Raw genomic sequence first — 17,500 nt, forward strand, 5'->3', positions numbered from 1 at the left:
AAGTAAACTTTACTAAAAGCAAACAATAACTAGATGGTGGTGGCGGTAGTGGTGGTTGTGGTGATAATGGTAGTGGTGGTACTTGTGATGGTGATGGTAGTGGTGAAGGCGGCGAAATGGCAGAAACGTTAGCACGCCGGGCGAAATGCTTTGTGGTATTTCGTCCGCCGCTGCGTTCTGAGTTCAAATTCCGCCGAGGTCGACTTTACCTTTCATCCTTTTGGGGTCGATAAATTAAGTACCAGTGACGTACTGGGGTTGATGTAATCGACTTAATCCGTTTGTCTGTACTTGTTTGTCCCCTCTATGTTTAGCCCCTTGTGGGTAGTAAAGAAATAGGTAGTGGTGAAGGTGCTGGTGTTAAAAAGACAACGTCCTAGGCGGGGCTACCACCCAACTTGTCATTTTCTTGATTTGTAAAAATACACCTATTGATTATACTTCGATGACCTGTGACTAAAAGAGTGCCATTGAACTTGTTAGCCCCAAGTTAGCATTGATCAACTAAGTTTATGATCAAAAGCATTCCAACCATAACAATCCAGTCGAAATTAGTTAATGTAACTAACCTATCCTTTTAATACGAAAGAGCAGGGATTGAGAGTGATTTCTACTCGTAGAATCAGAGAACCAGAAGAGAAAACTATACGAGTTAGAGATTCTGTCTTTGGCCTTTACATTGTAGGAATTAAATTGTTAAAATAATTAAAATCCTTATAACGGATAATGCTCTAAATTACAGCTTGTGGAATATTGTTATAAAAAGCCTTGGATGGAAACAAAATTGTTGATTTTATATTTTCAAATTTATTATCTGATTAAGATTTTAAAGAAAACCAATAAGAATTGAAGATGTTTTTATTACATATTGTGATTTTTTCTTCTGTAAATACCATGTGTTGCCTTAAAAAATATTGAATTGTAGCTGAATCGTTGAATCAACAACCTTCTTTTGAAACTCATATAAAATACGCTTGCATATCAGTCTGTACGTTTAACGATCTTGAGAAATTAGGCTTCTCAAAACCAGAAAAGAGAAAGCTAATTCAAAGACTACAGATCAAATCCATCACTGGAACTGTAAAAATCTGTAAAACTTTCCAGAAGTTTATCATTTAAATATATATGAACATGTCTTGATATGCAACTATATGCATGAGAATATATACATAAAGCAAAACATACAAATCTACACATATACGTACATACATGCAAACAAAAATACCTTGTTGTTGATGTCGAAATTTCGATGTAGGAGCCTTGGATCTAGGTTAGAAACCGGCTCTTTCTCTATTGGCAAGAAATCTTGAAATAAGCTGAATAATGACTACATACATGCATGCATACATACATACATACATACATACATACATACATACATACATACATACATACATGCATTCATGCATTCATGCATTCATGCATACATACATACACACATACATACATTCATGCATGCATACATACATAAATACATGCATACATGCATACATTCATACATTCATACATACATACATACATACATACATACATACATACATACATACAAACATACATACATACATACATTATGGCTTCCCCCTCGTTATCGAGTATGGCCATTGCACGAAGCTTAACTGTTACTGGTGCTGTGATCGAATGTGACTTTTTAGCCCAGCTAAAGATCTACAATGTTTTGTACAAAATTGGCAACTTTACTGGTAATAGCCGGCTGTAGTTGTAACTGGGCTTCATGTACCTTTGCATGTCGTTTAAGTCCTCCTGCCGAATTACACTCTCTTCCGCATGCCCGACTGATACGTACATACATACATACATACATACATACATACATACATACATACATACATACATACATACATACATACATACATACACACATATATATATACATATTTATACTTTTCATTACCTTTCACAGGCAACGTTGGCGTTTCAACTGCAGCAGGAGGAGAGAGTGAGAAAAGCCGAACAGTTGGCTATGAAAGTTCGTTATGAGACCAAGATTGAAAAGTTACAGCGAGATTACAATCAGTTGCTGATTAATTCGGAACGTGTAGCTAAAGAACGGGAACTCCAGCAAGAGATTATACGAGGTGTACAGCGTGGTATGTTTAATCTTAAAGACAAGTATACCCAAGATAGAAGCCGTTGGCAAACTGACAAAGAAAAGTTTGAAAACCAAGCTACAGAGGTACGTATGTTGAGGCAAGAGGATTTAATTATTTCCTTGTTTAATGTAGTTTCAACAAGTTAAATAGTAAAAAGCTTTGTGTTAATCTACAATGGGTCGTTGTTCGGTAATTTTCATTGCATTTGATACAGGAGACACTTATCTGCCGATGAGGGCGTGTGTGGGTTTTCGTGCAAGCGTGCATATGTGTGTGTATGTATAATATTATATCGTATAACAAGGCGGCGAGCTGGCAGAAACATTAGCACGCCGGGCGAAATGCTTAGCGGTAGTTCTGAGTTCAAATTCTGCCGCGGTCGACTTTGCCTTTCATCCTTTCGGGGTCAATAAATTAAGTAACAGTTACGCACTTAATCGACTTAATCCGTTTGTCTGTCCTTGTTTGTCCCCGCTGTGTTTAGCCCCTTCTGGGTAGTATAGAAATAAATATTATATCGTATATATTATGTCTATGTTTTATATATATGTATCAATATAACTTAACAAACGTGATTGGCCAAATGGAATTTTGCACCTTTTAAGTTTTTTTTCTTATTCAACGCGTGTTTTTTTCCTGCAAGAAATTTAGTTAACTTGACCCCATTATTGCAGCATTGTTTTTACGACAAAGAATTTTTGAAGGAAATGGTTTTTTACCTTAACATGGAAGCACTCCGTCGGTTACGACGACGAGGATTCCGGTTGATCCGAATCAACGGAACAGCCTGCTCGTGAAATTAACGTGTAAGTGGCTGAGCACTCCACAGACACGTGTACCCTTAACGTAGTTCTCGGGGATATTCAGCGTGACACAGAGAGTGACAAGGCCGGCCCTTTGAAATACAGGTACAACAGAAATAGGAAGTAAAAGTGAGAGAAAGTTGTGGCGAAAGAGTACAGCAGGGATCACCACCATTTAGGTGTTTTCGCTCAATAAACACTCACAATCGAAACCGCGATCCTACGACCGCAAGTCCGCTGCCCTAACCACTGGGCCATTGCGCCTCCACTGACCTTAACATACAACAATTAGCAAAGTGCCGTCATGTCTTTCTTTCATCCTCTCATTCTACCCCACTTTTGTCTATCTATTTATCTATGCCTATCTGTCTGTGTCTGTCTGTGTGTCTGTTTCTCCGTCTTCCTGATGTACAAGTCAAAGGCAATTAGCTGCTTAGCAGTATTTCGCCTGCCGTTACGTTCTGAGTTCAAATTTCGGCGAGGTCGACTTTGCCTTTCATCCTTTCGGGGTCGATTAAATAAGTACCAGTTACGTACTGGGGTCGATGTAATCGACTTAATCCGTTTGTGTGTCCTTGTTTGTCCTCTCTGTGTTTAGCCCCTTGTGGGTAGTAAAGAAATAGGTATTTCGTCTGCCGTTACGTTCTGAGTTCAAATTTCGCCGAGGTCGACTTTGCCTTTCATCCTTTCGGGGTCGATTAAATAAGTACCAGTTACGTACTAGGGTCGATGTAATCGACTTAATCCGTTTGTGTGTCCTTGTTTGTCCTCTCTGTGTTTAGCCCCTTGTGGGTAGTAAAGAAATAGGTATTTCGTCTGCCGTTACGTTCTGAGTTCAAATTCCGACGAGGTCGACTTTGCCTTTCATCCTTTCGGGGTCAATTAAATAAGTACCAGTTACGCACTGGGGTCGATATAATCGACTTAATCCCTTTGTGCGTCCTTGTTTGTCCCCTCTGTGTTTAGCCCCTTGTGGGCAATAAAGAAATAAGAAACGTTAGCATTCCGGACGAAATGCTACGCGGTATTTTGTCTCTATATTGCAAAGTTTCTCTCTGAAGTCCATTTGCTAACGTTCTTTCTAAAGTTACAAAGTTCATTTTAGCTTCAACAATACAATGCAAGTAAAAATCTAAATATAAACGTAATAAATCAATTGTATGTTCTCCTCCAGAAAATATGTTGAATTCATTAAAAATTAAAATATTATAAAACGTTCTCTCTTTTTACTCTTTTACTCTTTTACTTGTTTCAGTCATTTGACTGCGGCCATGCTGGAGCACCGCCTTTAGTCGAGCAATTCGACCCCGGGACTTATTCTTTGTAAGCCCAGTACTTATTCTATCGGTCTCTTTTGCCGAACCGCTAAGTGACGGGGACGTAAACACACCAGCATCGGTTGTCAAGCAATGCTAGGGGGTCAAACACAGACACACAAACACATACACACACATACATATATATATATATATATATACGACAGGCTTCTTTCAGTTTCCGTCTACCAAATCCACTCACAAGGCATTGGTCGGCCCGAGGCTATAGTAGAAGACTCTCGCCCAAGATGCCACGCAGTGGGACTGAACCCAGAACCATGTGGTTGGTTAGCAAGCCACTTACCACACAGCCACTCCTGCGCCTATACATGTCCTATTATTTTCTCTTTGCAGGCTGAGAAGGGGCAAAACGAGGCTAACCAGCTGAAAAGTGAAGTAGAGAAATTACGAATGAAAATTGAAGATCAAGAGCGCAAGCTCCTGGAACAAGCCAATAAGTTTGCAACGGAAAAATCTGCCTTGGAAATAAATTATTCAAGTGTACTGAGTGAGAAGAATCAAGTAAATAAACACCATTTTTATTATCCTCTGTTTAAATATTAGAATTTATTTATATTTTTAGCACACACACACACACGCACACACACACACACACACACACACACATATGTATGTATGTATGTATGTGTGTATGTATGTATGTGTGTATGTATGTATGTATATCTATGTCTATATATATTATTAAGTTAGAAAACAGAGAGATCTAATGGATACAAAATAATTTTTTTATTAATTTATATTCATCTACAATTGTTTCGTTTCGCTAACAAAATTAACAATTAATATATATATTAACAATTAATACATACATACATATATACCTACATACATACATACTTATATATATATATTATTTGTGTTCATGGTAAAACTTTCAATCAGTTAAGATCAGAAGCCATGGGAGCCAGTGCCTAATATTATCATCATCATCATTAACCTTGAGGCAAATAAAGAAATTCTTATATTGAAAAGTATTTTGAAAATATTTCATCAATCCAAATACAGATAACCATATGTCAAAGTAATTGTGTTCCTTAAACACACACACACACACATACACACACCTATAGTACACATGCATATATGTATGCACCCACCGACACATACGTTACATCCTCATAAATATATGTATGTATGTATGTATGTATGTATGTATGTATGTATGTATGTATGTATGTATGTATGTATGTATGTATGTATGTATGTATGTATGTATGTATGTATGTATGTATGCATGTATGTATGTATGTATGTATGTATGTATGTATGTATGTATGTATGTATGTATGTATGTGTACTTATATTCATAGATAGATAGATATGCTAACGAAGAAACGACGTTACTGAACCGATCGCACAGAAATATATAAAATGAAACCTTTTTGTTTTCTGGTTGTTCTTTAAGCCATACATATACGTACTACGTACACACACATACACACACACAACAGACACACACATATATACACATGCATGCATATATATATATATATATATATATATATATATATATATATCACAATCAAGGAACGGCCATAATAGGCCATTCACCCACTAGAAATAACAGCCAAAAGCTTTAACCGCAAAATAACATCAATTCCGTAAACCAGGAGAAAATTAAAAAACATTTACCCTGTATATATAATATATATATATATAATATATATATATATATATATATATATATATATATATATATATATATATATATATACATACACACACACACACACACACACACACACACACACACAAACAACGCATACAAACACAGAATTATCGCAGTACCTGTCAACTATAATAACATTGCTTGTTTTTTTTTTCTCTCTCTCTCCCCCCAGCTTGAAAACCAAATGGCCACCATATCGAAAAGCAGTGAAGGCGAAATGATGTCGAAAAAAGTCTGGGAGAAAGAACGTTCCGAACAGAAAAGGTTATTGACGGAAGCTCATAACTTGGCCATGGACTTGCAACAACAGTTGAAAACTCGTGACGAAGCTTATTCTAAAGAAAGGAAACAACTCATGAATCGTCTGGAAAGCGAAAGAGATACGTGGGAGAAGAAAAAGATAGAACTTGAGAAGAAATTAGCTGCGGTATTCATAAGACTTATATATCGTTTATAAGTGTTGTTTAAGGTGGCGAGCTGGCAGAGACGTTAGCACGCCGGGCGAAATGCTTAGCGGTATTTCGTCTGCCGTTACGTTCTGAGTTCAAATTCCGCCGTGGTCGACTTTGCCTTTCATTCTTTCGGAATCGATAAATTAAGTACCAGTTACGCACTGCAGTCGATATAATCGACTTAATCCGTTTGTCTGTCCTTGTTTGTCCTCTCTGTGTTTAGCCCCTTGTGAGTAGTAAAGAAATAGAAATAGGTATTTCGTCTGCCGATGTGTTCTGAGTTCAAGTTCCTCCGAGGTCGACTTTGCCTTTCATCCTTTCGGGGTCGATAGATTAAGTACCAGTTATGCACTGGGGTCGATGTAATCGACTTAATCCGTTTGTGTGTCCTTGTTTATCCTCTCAGTGTTTAGCCCCTTCTGGGTAGTAAAGAAATAGGTATTTCGTCTGCCGTTACGTTCTGAGTTCAAATTCCGTCGAGGTCGACTTTGCCTTTCCTCCTTTCCCGGTCGATTAAATAAGTACCAGTTACGCACTGGGGTCGATGTAATCGACTTAATCCGTTTGTCTGTCCTTGTTTGTCCCCTCTGTATTTAGCCCCTTGTGTGTAGTAAAGAAATAGGTATTTCGTCTGTCTTTACGTTCTGAGTTCAAACTCCGCCGAGGTTGACTTTGCCTTTCATCCTTTCGGGGTCGATAAATTAAGTAGCAGTTGAACACTGGGGATCGATGTAATCAATTCATTCTCACCTCCTCCAAGCTGCCCCTGTGGAAAAAATTTGAAGTAATTATTTATAATTGCTGTGAATGCGCGTGGCCTAGTGGTTAAGTATACACAATCGCAATATCGTGGTTTCGATACCACGACTGCGCGGTGCTTAATGTTCTTGAACAAGACACTTCATTTTACATTTCTCCAGCACACTCGGCTGTAAATGAGTAACCCTGTAACGTGCTGTTTAGGGGAAACCTCGGTTTCTTATAAGCCATGGAAACCGGGCAACGAGCTCTTTGAATCCTAGAACAGGAGTCAATAATGCCCAGAAATTGATGATGGTGTGACTATTGTAGCTGTAGGTGTATATTGGTATCTCTAGGTGAAAGTGAAGTGAAATTAGTAGATTGTAATCACTCCTATTTTTTATCTTTTACTTGTTTCAGTAATTAGACTTCAGCACCGAACGAATCAGTCCCAGGGCTTTTTTAAAGTCTGGCACTTATTCTATCGGTCTGTTTTAGCATTGCCGGGTACAATTTGAGGAGGATTTGGTGTTGTGTCTAGCAAGTCCAGTGACCCTCTAAAGGCCCCTCGTTAGCCTATTGTCATTTTATTTTCGATAAACTTTTTTGTATGCATTCCTTTTTAAAAGTCCCAATCACTATATTTTCTTAATGTTTTTTTTTAAGCTGGAATCAAGCGGAAGACAATTAGACGAATTGAAAATCAAATACCAGGATTTAGAAGACACAACCGTTAAAGACCAACAGAACTGGTTGATAGAGAAAAATGAATTGGTGCGTCAGTTGACGGAACAGCGACAGAGATTGCTAAAAGACAGTCGCAAGATAGAAGATCTTTTATACCAGGTAAGAATTATTGATAGACATCTCTAACTACAGGCACACAGACACACATAGATACACACATACATACACACACACACATACATAAACATACACATATGCACATGGATACATGCACAGAGATGTGTATATATACATATTTATATTTATTTATATCTGTATGTATATGCATGCACATATATATGTATGTATATATATATACATACAAAATGTGACCTCGTGTGTACCGTTGGCGATTTTTTTCCTCTGTCTTCCCTTCTCTGGATCTTTCCTTCTCCTATGTTTCCGACGAAGAGCTCCGCTCGAAACGTTAAACCCTCCTTCTTCCCTTCTTTCCTGAGCGTCCAATAATACTATATTTGTTCCACGTTCTCGTGTTGTTTTTTTTGTGCTTTTTTGTTTGGATTAACTTTATATATATATATGCACACACACATACATATATTTGTGTAGGTATATTTTATACATAAAATATATATACACAATATATACACAATATAAATGTATGTATATATTCGTTGTTTTTATTTCCAGTTAAATCACATCAAATCTCTGATGGAACCTGATAACAAAACTTCAGAAGGTGAAATCAATGCAAACATCGTCTCAAGAAGCAGCAAACATTTTTCACAGGTAACATGATAATTCCGTTATTCATTTGGTTGTGTTTTTGTTGTCAATTATTAGTGGAATGTGGAGGCGCGTGGCTTAGTGGTTAGGGTGTTGAACTCATGATCGTAAGGTTGTAGTTTCGATTCCTGGACTGGGCGGTGCGTTTTGTTCTTGAGCCAAACACTTCATTCTCACGTTGCTCCAGTCCACTCAGCTGGCAAAAATGAGTAACGCTGCTACGGACCGGCGTCCCGACCAGGTGGGGATTTTATACGCCACTGAAACCGGGAAACCGGCCCTTATCAGCTTGGCATGGCTCCAGAAGGAACATTTATTTATTCATTAGTGGAATATTAACCCATCACCACTGCTAATCTCTCTCTCTCTCTATCCGCTCAGTCGAAGTTGACTCTCGGTCACTCGTTGGATCAGTGTCCTCCAGTCAGTTCTATCCTGGGCCGCTTCTTTCAGATTGGCTATGTCATTCCGGCATCACTCTTGATGGTGTCAAGCCAGCGGGTTCTTGGTCGGCCTCTTCCTCTCTTGCCACTGACCATTCCGAGCATGATGTCCTTCTCCAGGGATTTTCTCCGCATAATATGACCGAAATATGCCAATCTATGCTTGGTGATCCTAGCTTCTAGCGACATTTTCGGCCTGATCAGCTTAAGAACTTCTCCATTGGTGAGCCGCGCTGTCCATGGAATCCGCAAAAGTCTTCTCCAACACCAAAGCTCGAATGCATTAATTCTCTTCTGGTCAGCTTTCTTGAGTGTCCAGGTCTCGCATCCATATGTTGCATTTGGGAAGACAATTGCATTCACCAATCTGCATTTGGTAGCGTGTCTGATGTCTCTACTCTTCCAGACCCTGCTCATGCTGACCATTGCCTCTCTGCCTAGTACTATCCGCCGCCTTATTTCTGGAGTGCAGTCACCATCTCGATTTATCACTACTTCAACAAACATATTGATGATTGTATTTCTAATCTACATAATGTAAATTTAGTATGTGAAATTTAAAGTTTAGTCTATGGCGAGCTGCTACAATCGTTACCACACTGGATAAAAATGCTTACGGCATTTCTTCCGACTTAACATTCTGAGTTCAAATGCTACCGGGGACCGACTTTGCCTTTCATCCTTTCGGGGTCGATAAAATAAGTGCCAGTGGAACACTTGGGGGTCGATGTAATTGACTCATCCCTCCCGCGAAATTACTGGCTTTGTGCCAAAATTTGATACCGGCGTGTTTAATCTATGCAGTATAAATCTCTAGGGAAAAATGAAATGTTATTTTTATTTCTTCTTCTGGTTAGAAAACTACAAATTCGAGCAGTGCCGTTCTTGAAGTGTACCGCCAGGAGAAGCCCTTGAGCATTTCATCTCCGCCTCCACTTCTCCTATGCAGTAGACCCAACAGTACCGCCCCGTAAAAGCGTCTCTCGGGGCACACAGCCCTCCAGCGCCCCCCCCCCCATCTCATCCACTACCTATGCTACTGGTTTCGGGAATTTTTCTGGCCTCATCAGTGAAATACAATCCTCAATATGTTTGTTGAAGTAGTGATAAATGAATCACTGAGTAGATGCACGATGTTGTACATCAGTTAACATATGGAAACACTATTCTTTAGAATTTAAATAAATCAGAGACGCAATTAAACATAGTGCAATTGCTGTTGGAAGATCGCATCACGTCAAATTAGTGGCAGACTAGCTTCTTAGCCAGGTTGTTGTATTTCACTTCACTTATTCGATGAAATGTTTTACTGGTGGTTGTTGTATATGTGTCATATTTTTTTCTTTTTTTTTTCTCGCCCTTTTCAAGCCTAGCCAGGCTCATGGGCCCGGTTTCCCGGTTTCTGTGGCGTATATGTTTCCCCCAGCTGGACTGGACGCCAGTCCATCGCAGCGTTACTCAAGAAACAGGAAGAGAGAGTGAGAGAAAGTTGTAGCGAAAGAGTACAACAGGGGTCGCCACCACCCCCTGTCGGAGCCTCGTGGAGCTTTTAGGTGTTTTCGCTCAATAAACACACACAACGCCCGGTCTGGGAATCAAAACCGCGATCCTCCGACCGCAAGTTCACTGCCCTAACCACTGAGCCATTGCGCCTCCACATATATGTCATATAGATGTAAATATTTCGCTATTGTCAGCACCACTCGCGCTTCGTTAATGTTTGATATAATTGTGTATCTGAGTATGTTTTGGTGAAGCTTTTAAACTGCATCTGATTTTGGGGCCCTGGTTCGGGAGTTTCAGGATTTTGAGAAGTGTTGAACTACCTTTTAATTACTACAGTTCCCATGTCTACTCTGACCCGGAGTAGCAGAAAATGTCAGGGTCCCAGCTATGTGTTAATTAGTAAAACACGGAACAGAGTCCCGAAGATATAAATAAATATAAATGTAATTCTATACAAATGCTAGGCTCGTGGCATTTAAGGACAAAAGGGTGGAACTGACTCTGCCCAAATCATGCTCACTATAACATTTATCGTACAGAGAGCTCAGCAAACCTAGATTCCAACAACTTCTCACTTTCTTCAGAACACTGTGCAGCCGTTTCTTATTTCTTTACTACCCACAAGGGGCTAAACACAGAAGGGACAAACAAGGACAGACAAACGGATTAAGTCGACTACATCGACCCCAGTGCGTAACTGGTACTTATTTAATCGACCCCGAAAGGATGAAAGATAAAGTCGACCTCGGCGGAATTTGAACTCAGAACGTAAAGACAGAAGGAATACCTATTTCTTTACTACCCACAAGGGGCTAAACACAGAGGGAACAAACAAGGACAAACGGATTAAGACGATTAAATCGACCCAAGTGCGTAACTGGTACTTATTTAATCGACCCCGAAAGGATGAAAAGCAAAGTGGACCTCGGCGGAATTTGAACTCAGAACGTAACGGCAGACAAAATACTGCTAAGCATTTCGCCCGGCGTGCTAACCTTTCTGCCAGCTCGCCGTCTTATCACTGTGCAGCTGTTTCTTGTTGACCTTCATTCGTCGAAGTGACGAGAGAGTCCACACACAATACCCGGGTTTTCTTTTAATTCGTGGTACAGGGTTCCACATCTTTCTGTGATTATGGGAAAAATCAACAGGAAATTATTTGTTTACATCTTTCTTTGAATTACATACAAGAAGGCAATGAAAATTTCAGCGTTTTGTGAGCATCCAACCACCCACGCAAACAAGATATTACTTTAGCACATGTATAACGAGAAGACTAAAGGATAAATGGTTTCTTTGTTTCTAGTGCATAGGTGATGCAGCCGAAAGCTTCTGATGAACAAACCGATTACTATGATTAGAAGAGTCCATTAGCAGTAACAACTATACACATTCATAGCTACTACACAACGAAGTATTATCGTTTCGTGAAATTATTCTTTAGAGATTTTCAAAGAAAAGTACAAAATATTTCGTTTCGTTTTCCTAAGTTCAAAACTGATTTCAAATTCTATCGGAATGAATTTTGTCTTCTTTTCTCCGCTTAATTTCGATATATCCGGCACCAGACGTCTACATTATTGGAGTCTATGCAATTGGTTTTTATTCTTCTGCAAAGTCTAGCTTTGTGTGAATGTTGAAATTCAATATCTTCCAAATTTTTGCATTTAAATTAATGATATGTCGTATTTAATGACTTAAAAGACTCACAGGTATATCAGATGCACCCGAATAAGGGAGGTGAGCTGGCAGAAACGTTAGAACGCCAGGTTAAACGCCTAGCAGTATTTCGTCTACCGCTACGTTCTGAGTTCAAATTCCGCCGAGGTCGACTTTGCCTTTCACCCTTTCGGGGTCGATAAATTAAGTACCAGTTACGCACTGAGGTCGATATAATCGACTTAATCCGTTTGTCAGTCCTTGTTTGTCCCCTCTGTGTTTAGCCCCTTGTGTGTAGTAAAGAAATAGGTATTTCGTCTGTCTTTACGTTCTGAGTTCAAATTCCGCGGAGGTCGACTTTGCCTTTCATCCTTTCGGGATCGATTAAATAAGTACTAGTTACGCACTGGGGTCGATGTAATCGACTTGATCACTTTGTCTGGGATTCGAACTCATGATCAGACTATCGTGATCCGAATGTCCTTACTACTAAGCCACGCGCCTTCGCTGTGTGTCTTAAATAGCATCAATACGGTAATTTACAGAACTTTACATATACAGTTCTGTCATATCGCGGTTCACCTATCGCGGTTTATTATTTAAGCTTCCGTCGATTCATCTGAGGTGTTGTTTTGCATTTATAATAAAATAAATATATACAAGTTATAAAAATATTTTTTTTAAATATACAGTGCTTCGCGAATTTTTACCTAACGCGGAGTGTTTTGGAGCAACAACACCCGCGATAATCGAGGGATTACTGTACACATTTTTATTTTGACTTTTATATATTTAGTAGGTCTTTCTTTATCGTACGATTATTGGTTTAAATACTCAAAATATAATAAATTCATTTACTTCCTTAGATTCTTTAATTAAATCCTAATATTTTTCATGGTCGGGTAGGGAGGTCAGTAAGTAGACAATAAAATTTGCCGAGAGCAAGAGAGAGATACAGAGAAATACAGGCATATCAAATACCATACAACATAAATTTTCTATCTCTATTGTAAAAAGAAAATATTCTAATTGATGATAATGAGTTTATAAATTTTTTTTTTTTATTTTGCAGACTATTCCAGCTAACATGCCAGAGGTAAGACCTTTCTTATATATTACACAACATTAATTGTTTTAGCCCTGAAAAAATTTGCATATGTAGGTGTGTGTGTGTGGTGATTATACGAATGTATATATATATATATTATATATATATATATATATATATATATATATATATACTGTTGTGTCTGGGGAGAGTTCTCTTTTAGTGCCTTGTAATTTAACACACTCACCGGTAAAATTTCCACTTATTTCTTTTTTATTCTTCTAAAATTTTCGTTACATCTTGGATCCTTTTCAATAGTTGAGGTACTAAAAGAGAATGACTCTCCCTAGACTCAACAGAATATGCTTCAACACATGAACACACATAAAGAATCTTGCATAAAGAAACGAAATATATATATATATACATATACATATATACATACACACATACACACACAGATACATATAAGCATCAACAGTGAATGTTATCAAAAACAAAGCCTGATGTATTTTCTATTACATCCTCAGAGATTATCGTAAGATGGGCTTCATGTACACTTGGGTATATGAATAAGATATGTGAAATCTAATGCCTACCGGATGATTTGAACAGCAATTCTTCAACGATCCTAGAAACATCTAGATGCGCTGGAGATGTTTAAATAAACACTTGAACTCTTTAGATCATCCATATTAATATTTGAATGTCTTGAAAAATTGTTATTCAAAATTCTATTTAAAACAATTTAGGCAACAATTCTCCGTATTTTTCTATTTTTTTTCTTACTTTAACACTATTTCTTTAAACTTTCTGTGATGTAGGCGCAGAGGTGGTTGTGTGATAAAAAGCTTGCCTCCCAAGCACATAGAACCAGGTTCAGTCCCACTGCGTGGCACCTTGGGCAAGTGTTTTCTACCATAGCCTCAGGTCGATCAAAGCCTTCTGTGTGGATTTAGTAAAAGGAAACTGAAAGAAGCCCGACATGTTTGTGTGTGTGTGTGTGTGTGTCCATGTGTCCACCGCAATAGAGACTAATAAAATAATCACAAGGCTTTAAAATTTAAGGACTGTGGTACATTCATTGGACTAAAAATTCTTCTGGGCGTTGTCCCCCAATGGCCACGGTCTAATGACTGAAACAAGTAAAGGACAAAAGATCTATTTGATGCCCATTGTGAAACGAAGTCCGAAATATTCACATCGATAATTTAAAACCAATACAAACCCGTCTTTTCTGATTGCAGGTTTCAATTGTATTAAATACAATGACAGATGATCTCATTCGATATATCGACACCAAAGATCGGGAGGTTCAGTCTCAAGTAAGAAGGTAAGTCTCTCAATATTAAATGATTTAAATAAGGCGTAGGAGTGGCTGTGTGGTAAGTAGCTTGCTTACCAACCACATGGTTCCGGGTTCAGTCCCACTGCATGGCACCTTGGACAAGTGTTTTCTACTATAGCCTCGGGCCGACCAAAGCCTTGTGAGTGGATTTGGTAGACGGAAACTGAAAGAAGCCCGTCGTATATATGTATATATATATATATATTTGTGTGTGTGTGTGTGTGTGTGTATACGTTTGTGTGTCTGTATTAGTCCCCCAACATCGCTTGACAACCGATGCTGGTGTTTTTATGCCCCCCGTAACGTAGTGGTTTGGCAAAAGAAACCGATAGAATAAGTACTAGGCTTACAAAGAATAAGTCCTGGGGTCGATTTGCTCGACTAAAGACGGTGCTCCAGCATGGCCACAGTCAAATGACTGAAATAAGTAAAAGAATAAAAGAGTAAGGCTTAAATTCCATTGTTCTGCCTTTTTGAATTATGTTCTATTGATTTCTAGAGTCTGTTGTAATACTTAGATGGACATAACTAATTCGAATTTTTACCAAACAGCAGCCAAGGCCTCCACAGCCTTGCAATGACTACTTGGTGCCTAAGGTTAAGAAATATCACTAGAAATAGCTCGAATCAGTTCAACTTCCCATAAATAATATAAATTTCAAATTTTGGCATAAGGCCAGCAATTTTAGGGTAAGGTGTTAAGTCTATGATATCGTTCCCTATACCTATACTTAACTGGTACTTATTTTATCGACCCTGAAAGTACGAAAAGCAAAGTCGATCTCGACGTAACTTGAACTCAGAACGTAACTGTATCAAATTGTTGGTACAAGGCCAGCAATTTGGGGGGAGTGGGTAAGTTGATTACATAGATTCCAATGCTCAGCTAGTACTTATTTATCGGTTCCAAATGTTTGAATGACGAAGTCAACCTCGGCAGGATTTGAACTCGGCTCATAAATATAATACGGTTCACTGATGTAGGTAACGTCGATACTTCAAAACGAGCATTCTATTTGTGATGTGTGCTGCGTTCAATTCCCTCACTAAACCAGAAGACTAATGGAAATCACTCCAGTATATCCGACTATTTTAAAAAATATGTATGAACTTCCTTTAATTATATTGAGCGAGCAGAAGGCGGCGAGCTGGCAGAAATGCGTAGCCGTATTTCGTCTGTCGTTACGTACTGAGTTCAAATTCCGCCGAGGTCGACATTGCCTTTTATCCTTTCGGGGTCGATAAATAAAGTACCAGTTTCACACTGGCGTCGATGTAATCGACTTAATCTCTGTCTGTCCTTGTTTGTCCCTTCTATGTTTAGCCCCTTGTAGGCAGTAAAGAAATATATATTGAGCGAGCAGAATCGTTGATGCACCGAATAAAATTTCTTCATCTCTGTACATTCTGCCGAGGACAACTTTACCTTTCGTCCTTTAAGGGTTACTCTTTTACTTGTTTCAGCCATTTGACTGCGGCCATGCTGGAGCACCGCCTTTAGTCGAGCAAATCGACCCTATTCTTTGTAAGCCTAGTACTTATTCTACCGGTCACTTTTGCCGAACCGCTAAGTTACGGGGACGTAAACACACCAGCATCAGTTGTCAAGCAATGTTGGTGGGGACAAACACAGATACAGAAACATATACACACACACATAATATATATATATATATATATATATATATATATATATAATATTATATATATAATATATATATATATATATATTATATATATATATATATATATATATATATATATATATATAATATATATATATATATATATATACGACAGGCTTCTTTCAGTTTCCGTCTACCAAATCCACTCACAAGGCTTTGGTCGGCCCGAGGCTATAGCAGAAGACACTTGCCCAAGGTGCCATGCAGTGAGACTGTACCGGGTACCATGTGGTTGGTAAGCAAGCTACGTTTGTTCCCCTCTCGCCATTTGGCAAGCAGTGTTGATCTGTTTAAGTTTCCGTAACTTTGCGAGACAGTAAAAGTGACTAATAGAATAAATGCCAGGCTCAAAAAATATGTACTGGGGTCGATTTATTCGACCAAACCCTTCTAGGTGGTGCTACAGCATGGCTGCAGTCCAATAACTGAAACAACTAAAAAGTAAAGATATCTTATGGTGGCATAAGGCGGCGATCTGGCAGAACCGTTAGCACGCCGGGCGAAACGCGTAGCCGTATTTCGTCTGCCGTTACGTTCTGGGTTCAAATTCCGCCGAGGTCGACTTTGCCTTTCATCCTTTCGGGGTCGATAAATTAAGTACCAGTTACGTACTGGTGTCAATGTAATCGACTTAATCCGTTTGTCTCTCCTTGTTCGTCCCCTCTGTGTTTAGCCCCTTGTGAGTAGTAAAGTAAATATATCTATGGTGGCATATTTTAAATCCAAATGTTAATTTTGTTCAAACTTTTATCCTCTTCATATCACATTTTGCGAGTAACTATTTTGTTTGTAATTATGAAATGCTCGTACGTTTTTGGTCGAAGGTTTTCGGTCGTTATTAAGTGACGTTTTTGGTTTTTGTTTCTTTCATAATTAGAAGTCTTTCCAGTACCCAATTAGAACTGCACAAAGAGCTTGAAAATGTTCTCGGTACGGATACATCATCAGGTTTGTTATCACCAGTGTCAGCAGGCAACGGTATCACCCGAAGCCACACTAGTGATGCTCTTCAGAAGATGACCGTGACGACTTCTTCAACAGATTTGCTATCTCCACAACTGACCATGAGTTACAACACAAGCCATACCAAATCTCGCTCACCATCTCCCTCACGAATTTCCAAACAAAAACCTCACTCAGTTTCCGTAAGCGGTTCGCAAGCAGCCTCCTCTCTTTCAGGGGAATTACCTAAAAACAAAACGTTAATCAAAAGCATATCGATGGA

The 17,500-nt window shown here is 38.7% G+C and overlaps 1 protein-coding gene across 1 annotated transcript in view; it reads left to right on the forward strand.

Annotated features, from left to right (window-relative positions):
- Window positions 1-17,500, forward strand: part of LOC115209181 (protein CROWDED NUCLEI 4) — an 80,490-nt gene that overhangs the window by 55,567 nt on the left and 7,423 nt on the right. The window contains exons 9-16 of the mRNA XM_029777422.2: window positions 1,922-2,194; window positions 4,585-4,752; window positions 6,093-6,347; window positions 7,780-7,959; window positions 8,491-8,589; window positions 13,267-13,290; window positions 14,490-14,575; window positions 17,153-17,500. The exon at window positions 17,153-17,500 is cut by the window's right edge and continues 352 nt beyond it. Of these exons, the coding sequence (XP_029633282.1) occupies window positions 1,922-2,194; window positions 4,585-4,752; window positions 6,093-6,347; window positions 7,780-7,959; window positions 8,491-8,589; window positions 13,267-13,290; window positions 14,490-14,575; window positions 17,153-17,500 (1,433 nt within the window). The remainder of the gene's footprint in view (window positions 1-1,921; window positions 2,195-4,584; window positions 4,753-6,092; window positions 6,348-7,779; window positions 7,960-8,490; window positions 8,590-13,266; window positions 13,291-14,489; window positions 14,576-17,152) is intronic.

Source organism: Octopus sinensis, linkage group LG3 (assembly GCF_006345805.1).
Source record: "Octopus sinensis linkage group LG3, ASM634580v1, whole genome shotgun sequence".
NCBI lineage: Eukaryota > Metazoa > Mollusca > Cephalopoda > Octopoda > Octopodidae > Octopus > Octopus sinensis.